This window comes from Peromyscus eremicus, unplaced genomic scaffold, assembly GCF_949786415.1.
Source record: "Peromyscus eremicus unplaced genomic scaffold, PerEre_H2_v1 PerEre#2#chr22_unloc_1, whole genome shotgun sequence".
In the NCBI taxonomy this organism is placed as follows: domain Eukaryota; kingdom Metazoa; phylum Chordata; class Mammalia; order Rodentia; family Cricetidae; genus Peromyscus; species Peromyscus eremicus.
In genome coordinates, this window is record NW_026734286.1 from 10,039,178 (window position 1) to 10,048,009 (window position 8,832).

Sequence of the window (8,832 nt, forward strand, 5' to 3'; positions counted from 1 at the left end):
ACCCATGTGCTACCAAGGGAACTACACTTGTCCAGGCTAGACCACCTGAGTAAAGGCCACACCCCATGCCCTTCAGGGAACTTGGAGACCTGGCCGTTGTCACCACACCCCAGGGGACCTCAGCAGAGTGGTTGGTGGGTGCAGGGTCCCCAGGTACCATGCAGAGCTCACCTGGGGAGTGGGTGTGGAGTCTCCTTAGGGAGGGGAGGGACTCACCCACGGGGTCAGTACCAGGTCGCTGTGGTGTCCCAGAAGCAGAGCAGCCAGGGCCTCTGTGCTTTCCCAGGTCAGGCAGAGAGAGGAGGGAGCAAAGATCTCTGGGGAAACCGAGTCACAGGCCGAGGACAGGCCCCAACAGAGGCCCTGGGTAGATGGCTTAGCACTGGGGACCCCCAGGGGCACGGGACTCGGGGATGTGACAGAGAGGCCGTCTCCCGCCCCGCCCTGTCTCCATCTGTCTTTCTGCCTGTCTGTCTCTCGACAGCCCCGCCCCCTGAGCTGGCCTCGCCCCGCAGCCGGGTGCCGGGCTAGGGTGGGAACCCGGCAGGGCACGAGGGTGACAGACTTAGGTTGTTGACAGGCCAGCGCCCCCGGGCCCGTGTGGGAAGAACCGGCCAGATGGGGCTGGCCCTGGCAAGGCAGCAGCAGGCCGGTTGGACTTCCCGGGCCTCGGGGGCCACAGGGCTGGAGGGGGCGATGGGGGAGGGGCAGAGGGGGAGGCCGGATGCCAGGATGCCCCCGCAGCGATGGAGCGTCCCCTGGGCCCTTTCCCCGCAGCCTCACGCACGGAGCCCTGAGGGCTGCTGGGGGCTGTGTTGTCCTGAGCTGTGGCCCGAGGGGACATCTGGGCCAGGAGGCAGTCTTGGGCCTCCCTGCCTCTCTTCACACACTGGAACAGGACAGATCCTGGTGGGGAACAGGATGCCTGGCCTGGCCGTGACCCCAACCCACCCAGTTCCAGTCTGCCCAGGGTCAACCAGACTCCTGTCAGCAGCAGGAAGCCCCCTCCCTGTGGGCCGCCCCCTCTTCCGGTCTCACTCCTGGGGGCCTCCTCGCTGATGTACACTCAGCCCTGAACTCTAACTTGCCCCTTCTCTGGTCAGGCGCCGGCCCCAAGGTCACTGTGGAGCTCCTTTCTGGAGTTCTCCCCCATCGGGCCTGCCCTCGCCACCGCGGTTTCTGTGGTCGGGGCTGCTGAGCCCGAGCAGTGTCCTCAGCGTCCCCAAGTGTGGTGGGAATCAACGCTGTGGGGAGAGTGTAAGGCCTGGGGTTTGTGGGACGGATTTGTGGCGTTCCTCTGGTCTGGCAGGAGTGTGGATGGGAGCGTGATGCCCTGTGGAGTTGTGGAAGAGGCGATGAGGCCGTGCTCCCCGTGGGACGCGGATGGGCGCGGGGGTAGCGGCTGGTCTAGAGAATCAGGTAATGGTCAAAGGACATGCAGCTGGGCTGTGGAGGTGACAGAGCTTGGTATGTATGGGGAAACTGAGGCAGAGATGTGATGCAGCCACACATGGCTCCTGGCCACACACACCGCTCAAGGCCGGGAGCAGGCTGCAGCCGGGGGTGGATGTGGGAGACCAGGCTCAGGATGTACCCCCTGTGGCTGTGGCTTCCGCCGAGGCCGGGGCCAGGCTGCGGGTGCCTATTCTTAGCTCTGGACACAGGCAAAGGAAGGAAAGGCTGGAGCGGGAGCTGCCGACGGTTTCTGGGACATCAGGGCAGCCGTGGGGACAGTGTGCATCCTCGCCAGGCTCACCCGCCGGCTACGGCTCCCCAGTGCCCCAGGGGTCCGGTTCCCTGGGCTGGACCTTCTCCAAGTGTCTTCTGCAGGGCAGGGCCTGCTCGCCCCCTCTGGGCACCTCTCCCAAGGCCAGGACCCTGCTGCACTGTGCACACACGAGACCCAGCAGGCCGGAGATGCCCCCGGGCAGGTGAGAGGGAAACCGCCCCCTTCTGGCCCAGGTAGAGAAACTGAGGCCCGCACGCTGTGCACTGTGCACACACCCAAGTAACTCCTAAGGTCAAATGCTCCTAGCCCTGCCCAACTCAGCCCTGAGCGGGGCCTTTGGGGACCGAGTGCCCGTGGGTGCTGCCTCACGGGGGGCTCCACCTGCGGAAGGATCAGTGCTGCTGCGCTGCATGCCTGGGGCTGGGGTGCCCAGATCTGCGCTGCAGAGAGGCATCTTGGTGGCCACCGGGTGCAAACCAGGACCACACGTTCCCAGACGTTGGTGTCTTGGGTTCGGGTGGGCGGAGCAGACCCCAGTCCTGACCTCTCCCGGGCCATCTGGGTGTGGTGTCTGCGCCGCGGCCTCAGCTGTGACGCAGACATGAAACCGTTCGTTCTAGAATAAGCTTTCTATTAAACGTATCAAAACCACACGGGGTCCCCCCGTAGAACACGTCCGTGGAAACAGAACAAGGTGCCCTCCCTCCCAGAGCAGTCTTTCTAGAGAAACAGTCACAACCCTGTCCAGAGGGCGGGCCTGGTCCCCGCCCCCCAAGCTGTCCAGGGCCGGCCCCGCCGCACCGTCACCGGCGGTAGCGGTAGCGCTTGAAGTGGAACCACAGCTGGAAGATGCCGTTGGCGAACTGGCAGCGGAAGCCGTGGCGGTGCGAGTACTCCCACTCGCGGCTGACGATCTTGAAGGCGATGTCCTCGTAGGGCGGCCCGGCGTGGAAGCGCAGGATGGCGAAGTCGCGGTTGTCGGCGCAGGCCTCCAGGAAGTACTCGGGCGTGGCGCGCTTGCGGATGAGGTCGGGGTAGAAGATGTTGAACTTGTAGCCCTGCACGATCTTGGGCGGCGGGTTGTCGAAGTCGTAGTGCGTCTGGTTGTACTTGTTCCACTCGAAGCCCGTGTGCACGCGGTTGAAGAAGCGCGGCTTGCGCGGCCGGTACTTGTCGGCCCACAGGTAGGCGCGGCCGCCCAGCGGCATCTCCACGCTGAACTGCGCCTCGTCCTGGCCCATGCCCTCGCGGGCCCGCCGGAAGAAGATGTCCTCGGCGCTCTCGCTCGCGTCGCCTGCGGGGACGGAGGGTCAGCCGCGGGGTCCCCCCCCCCCCGCTCCCCCCCCCCCCCCCCCCCGCGGCCCGTGTCGTCGTCGTCGTCGCCCCCACCTGTGGCCTGGAGCTGCTGTCGGGACAGCTGCAGGCGCTGCAGGTCCTCGTGCGGCTCGAGCACGTGCGCGTCCAGCGGCAGCTCGTGGGCCGAGAGCAGGCGCGGGCTGTAGCGGCCGGCGTCGTAGTCGGCCAGGCTCTGCTGGATCAGGTCCTCCTCCATCAGCACCGCCTCGCCCTCCGCCTCCGCCTCCGCCTCCGCCACCCCTGCCTCCCCGGGGGCCGGCGCCCCCTCGGCTTCGGCGGGCTCCCCGGAGGGCCCGGGGCTGGGGGCCGGCTCCTCGGGCTCGGGGCTGCAGGGGCAGACGGAGGGGTGAGGCCCACAGGCGGGACGCAGGCCTGTCCCTGCCGGGCCCGCCCGGTGTTCACCCCCCTGCCGGCCCCCCTGCCGGCCCCCCGGGGTCCTCACCTGTGGGTGGCCGCGGGCTCGGACTTGAGGATGGGGAACAGGGGTTCGCTCTCCACCCCCTGCTCCTGCTTCAGTTTGAACAGCTTTTGCCGCAGGACGTCCTGGTGGCGTTCACGGAGCCTGGGGGACAGGAGGGTGTCACCAACACAGTCCCTGGGCAGGACGCATTCCCTGTGCCCCAAGCCTGGCCCTCAGGACAGCGTTAGCCAAGCGGTCGGGCAGGGGCGCTGGCGGCCAGACGGGAGCGGGGGACAGGGGACAGGGGACGGGGACAGGGAAGAGGGGACAGGGGACGGGGCCTCACCTGGCCCTGGCCATGTGTGCGCGCAGCTGCTGCAGCAGGCTCTCCCAGTAGCCCATGTCCAGGTTGGGGCCCCCGGCACGGATTTTGCCCTCGATGCCCTGGAAGATGACCTGCAGCTGGTTGTACGTCTTGCCCTTGAACACCGACTGCACATCGGAGCTCACCGAGGCGTTGACCCCCTCACGGCGCTCGCCTGCAAGGCGGGCTGTTCAGAGTGGGCTGGAGTCCCCACCGCCCCACCCTGCCGGGTGCTCCCCGGCTGCACTCGGGCCGGTCGTGAGGATGATGGGCCTGCCGGGAAGGGGCTGGAGTGCCAGCCGCCAGGAAGCAGTGCCCCCTGTAGACATCAACTGCCCGGCTGAAGCCCCGGGCTCCGCAGGCAGGGAGGGCAGCCGACCCGAGGCAGCCCAACTCCCCGACTGTCCCCAGACAGGCTGCTCACCTGGGCCCTTGCCCGAGGCCTCCAGCTTGCGGAGCTTGGCGATCTCGTCCTCTGTGATGGTCGTCATGTCCCGCCAGAAGTCCACGTTCTTGCCCTGCTCCAGCTCCATGTACACCTGGGGGGCGGGCCGAGAGGGAGGAGCGTGAGGGGGGGGGAGGCTAACGGGGGTGGGGGTGGGGGTGGGGGGGGCAGGGCAGCAGTGGGCGGCAGAGGCAGTCACTGCCGCACGCTGAGGTATGGTGGCACCTGGATGTCCTCCAGCAGGTCCTCCATGTCGGCCACGGTGAGGCCGTTGAGGAAGGTGTAGGGCTCGTGCATCTCCACGGCCAGGTCGTCGTCCTCTGCACTGATGTACTTGGCCAGCAGGTCGATGGGCTTAGCCCGCCCGTCTCGGATGCGGATCTTGGAGCTGTGGAAGGGGATGGGGTGCAGGGTCAGGACCAGAGCTTGGCGTGACCGCAGCTGACCCTGGCCCTCACCAGGGTAGGACGGCCGGGCTGTGCTCGGACCTGGACCCCCCCACCGCAGTCTTCGGAGGACCTGAGGGTCTGCCCCCCCATCCCCCCCCCGCGGGGCGCACCGCAGCTTGGCCTGCCGCAGGTGGAAGCTGTCCTCCTGCTCCTCCCAGGTCTTGAAGTGCTCCGCCTCCTTCTCCCGCTGCAGCAGCTCCAGCTCCTGCTCCCGCATGGCCTTCTCGCGCTCACGCTCCAGCCGCAGCTGCTTCACCTGGGGCAGCACAGAGGCACCGCGGTGAGGGCCCGGCACGCCGAAGCCCGGAGCGCCAGCTCAGCCTCCAGACGCGGGCGGCCCTGCCTGGGTGCCCGCCCACCTTCTGCAGCTCCAGCCGGTTGTCCTCCTGGATCCTCTTGTTGCGCTCCTTCAGCTCCTTCTCCTCCAGGTGGCTGATGCCCTTCTTCTCCAGCGCCTGCGGAGGAGCAGCAGCCACACCCACTCAGCCCCTCAGTCGGGCACGCTGGCAAGGGAGATAGCGGAGCGCCCAGCGCGGCCATGTGTGCTCACAGGCTAGACTGGTAAGGGCCGCCCGGGACCCCCAGGTCCATGGTAGGGGTTCCTGGGGTCGGCTCTTCTCCCAAACGCAGCCCCTGGAGCCCTGCCTGTCACGAACAGCTGTGCTCTTCTCACGTGCTTTCTGATGCTGCCTCGGTCCCCCCCTTCAGGCGGTATGTGTGGGCCGCCTCTCACCCCGGCTGTCTCCAGGGCTCAGAGGGGGGCTGGTGGCAGAGCTGAGCCTGGAGCCTGCACAGATGATGCCAGGTTATCTCGGAAGCACACACTGACAGTGCACTGAGAAGCACCATGTGCGGGGTCTACAGGGGCCAGCATGGCCTCCCGGAAGAAGGGCTGAGTCAGTGGGGCCGGGGAGGACAGGAGCCCCAGGGAGCTGGGCTGAAGGAACAGCAGCACAGGGCCCCGGGGCAGGAAGGTTCCCTCAGGACGACGCAGCACCTGGCTGCTCAGGGTGGCGCCCACCTTGTTCCAGATGAAGGTGCCCAGTAGGTTGTTGTCTCCGAAGGGGTTGTCTGTGTTGGTGTACCCCATGTACTCCTCACCCCAGCCCATCTTCTCGCGCTTCTTGCGCTCCTTGGCTTCCTTCTTGGCCAGTCGCCGTGCCCGCTTCTCCTCAGGCGTCTCGAAGGCCTTGAGCAGCTCCTCCTGCTGCCTCCGCTCCTCACGCAGCCGCAGCCGCTCCTGCAGGCTCTGCTGCTGGCTCAGGGCCAGGGCAGCCGCCCCCGGGCTCTGGGAGCGTCGCGGGGACTCCGAGCTCGATGCTGACGACGCTGGGGACCACGAGCGCCGGCGACTGTGCCTGGCCCAGGAGCCCCATGCCCGCTCCTCACCCGAGTCAGACCGTGAGGACTGGTCCTGTGAGTGCCAGCGGGCTGGCCGAGGGCTCCGGCTGCGCCTCCCAGACCTCTGCCCCCGCCGCCGCCGCCGCCGGTCTCCCTCCGAGTCTGACCTATGGGAGGACACACCAAGGCCTCCTCAATGCCAGCTGCAGCTGGGCCTCCGTTCTAGGCGTTGACAACGACCAACACACTGAGATCACACGCCTTGCCACCTCACCAGCCTGCAAATCACACTGGTCCCCACACAAACTAGGTTGCCCTAAAGCCTCAGGCCTAAAACAACCAACCGTGGTTTGAGGTGTGCGTATTTTTCTGTTTTTTAGTTATTTCTAGTCTGTGTAGCCTTGGTTGTCCTAGAACTCGCTCTGTAGACCAGGCTGACATCAAACTCACACAAACAGAAATCTGCCTGTGTTGCAATTAAAGATTTGCACCACTACTAAATGGGGGTGGTTCTTAAAGGAGCCAAGTTTAGGCCCGAGGAAACGGGGGTGTGGGGGGGGGGGGTGGAATGCTGGGCACCGACCAAAGTCCTGGGGCAGGGACAGACCCGGGAGCCAATGCAGTGGGAACGAGAGGGCTGACCCCCTCCAAGGTACTCAAGGTGGGCATACAAGCTGGAGGAGTACTTAGGTTGGTCCTATGAGATAAGAGGAAGATGGAGATGGGTTTATTTTAAATATCATCTCTATGATCCTGCCTGGGGGGATCTCCCTCTACAGCCCAGGCTGGCCACCAGTACTGTCTCTGAAGTGCTGGGTTACTGGTGTGTACCGTACCATCAAGTCCCGCTGAGGTGACAGGTCGAAGGAATGAGGCCCAGCGGATGGCTTCTCTGACATCCCGGGAACCATGAAAGAGGAAAAAGCACCACCAGGTAATATTTTGAGGACAGGAGTTCGAATCCCGAGCACCCACAAAAAAACAGTTGGATGTGGCTGTTGGAGCAACCCCAATATGGATGGTGTCCCGGTTAGTCTTTTGTCAACTCGAGGCAAACAAACTACAGCCATTTGAGAAAAGGGGACTCCAATTGAGCAAAAGGACTTAGCTGTGGAAAAACACAGTCTTTTTTTTTTTTTTTTGAGGGGAGTTGAGGGGTTTGAGACAGGGTTTCTCTGTGTAGCCCTGGCTGTCCTGGATCTCGCTCTGTAGCCCAGGCTGGCCTCGAACTCACAGAGATCCACCTGTCTCTGCCTCCCGAGGGCTGGGATTAAAGGCGTGCGCCTCCGCCGCCCGGCGAGAACACCCGAACTGCGTGTCAGCGAACAGCCGCGGCGCACGCAGCCTGGGCTGCGGTGACTTTCGGGCCAGCCTGGGTTGTAGGACGGGCGGATGGCGCGTGCGGTCACGTCCGTCCCCCGCTCGCACGCCCCCGGGCCCCGCCGCCCCGCCGCCGCCCGGCCGCCTCGCACTACGCTAACGTCCCGCCCGCGCCTCGGCCCCCAGGCCGCCCGCCCGCCCGCCGCCCCCGGCCGCTCACCTGCGCCCCCGGCTGCGCCGCCTGCGTTCGCGCCGCCCGTCGCGCTCCCGGCGCCGCCGGCTGCTGCGTCCATGGCTCCCGCTGCGGCTGCGGCTGCGGCTGCGGCTGCGGCTGCGGCTGCGGCTGCGGCTCCGCTGTCTCCGACCCCTGCGCCCCGCGGACCGCGAGCGCGAGCGAGTGTCGCGACCCATTTGGCGGTGGGCGCCGCGCACGCGCTGACGTAAACAACCTGGGGGCCTGGCGCCGGGGGCTTTCCTTCGCCGCGGCGCGCTCGGGGCGGCCTAGTGTGCGCCTGGTTCCGGAGAGCGACTTAATCTCTCGGCCTCGGACTCCGGGGACGCAACAACCCGGGATATCTCTTGAGTTCTCAAGTCTGACACGCATGACGGACTCCGACAGGGTCGCCGTCAGAGCAAGAGGGGCGAGCCTCCATTCAGGCAGGGAGAGAGACTGACTCAGGTGGGTGGGGTCCTCGCGCCCAAGGGAGCCTGGGAAATCAGGGCCGAGTGTGCCGGTGCTTGGGGAGGCGGAACCAAGAGGCGGCGGTTACAAGGCGGAAGAGGAGTCCGAGTGGGCGGTGTCAAAGAAATAGGGACCTGCATGGGGCGGGGCCTAGGGAGGCGGAACCTAGAAGTTACAGGAAAGGGGAGGGGGAGTGGGCGGGGCTGACGGAGATTGACAGTCGTAGATCAGTGAGGGAATCAGGCAGAGCAGGGCGGGGCCTGGGAAGGAACCGAAGAGTGGCGGTTACAGGAGCGGGGATGGGCGGGATCTGGTAAACCGCGTTGACAGGCGTGATCAGTGGGCGTGGCGGGCCAATCAGGACCTGAGGGGGCGGAACCGAGGAAGCGGAGCCAGGCTAGCCGGGCCGAGAGGCCAGGCAACCAGGAACTGTGAATGAGAACGGACCGGAAGTGGAGCCCAGCGGGCGGGGCCTAGGCCGCACGATTGACAGATGTGGACGTGAGGGCGGGACTAATGAATCCAGAACCGCCGCGGGCAGTGCTCGGCCAGAGAAGGGCGTGGCTAACGTGGGCGGGGCTTACGGGCGTGCAGCCTGTGGAGGTCTGAGAGCTGAAACCCGCAAGCCCCGGAACGTGAGTCACGGAGGCCTTCGCTGTCCCAGGCCAGCCTGTGAACGTGGCGGGCCCGGACCGGAGCGTTTGCGGACTCCCAGATGCCGGTCGGTCAGCTCGAGGTGCAGTGCG

The 8,832-nt window shown here is 66.2% G+C and overlaps 1 protein-coding gene across 1 annotated transcript; it reads right to left on the minus strand.

The window, feature by feature from the left end:
* Window positions 1-2,343: 2,343 nt before the first annotated feature.
* On the minus strand, window positions 2,344-7,830 carry Cactin (cactin, spliceosome C complex subunit). The gene is made up of 10 exons (XM_059252049.1): window positions 7,625-7,830; window positions 5,765-6,251; window positions 5,103-5,198; window positions 4,854-4,999; window positions 4,520-4,682; window positions 4,274-4,388; window positions 3,832-4,024; window positions 3,528-3,647; window positions 3,119-3,411; window positions 2,344-3,023 (listed from the first exon to the last, which is right to left on the minus strand). Exons 1-10 carry the CDS (start codon window positions 7,813-7,815, stop codon window positions 2,533-2,535), a joined length of 2,295 nt encoding a protein of 764 aa, XP_059108032.1. The 5' UTR covers window positions 7,816-7,830; the 3' UTR covers window positions 2,344-2,532.
* Window positions 7,831-8,832: the final 1,002 nt, after the last annotated feature.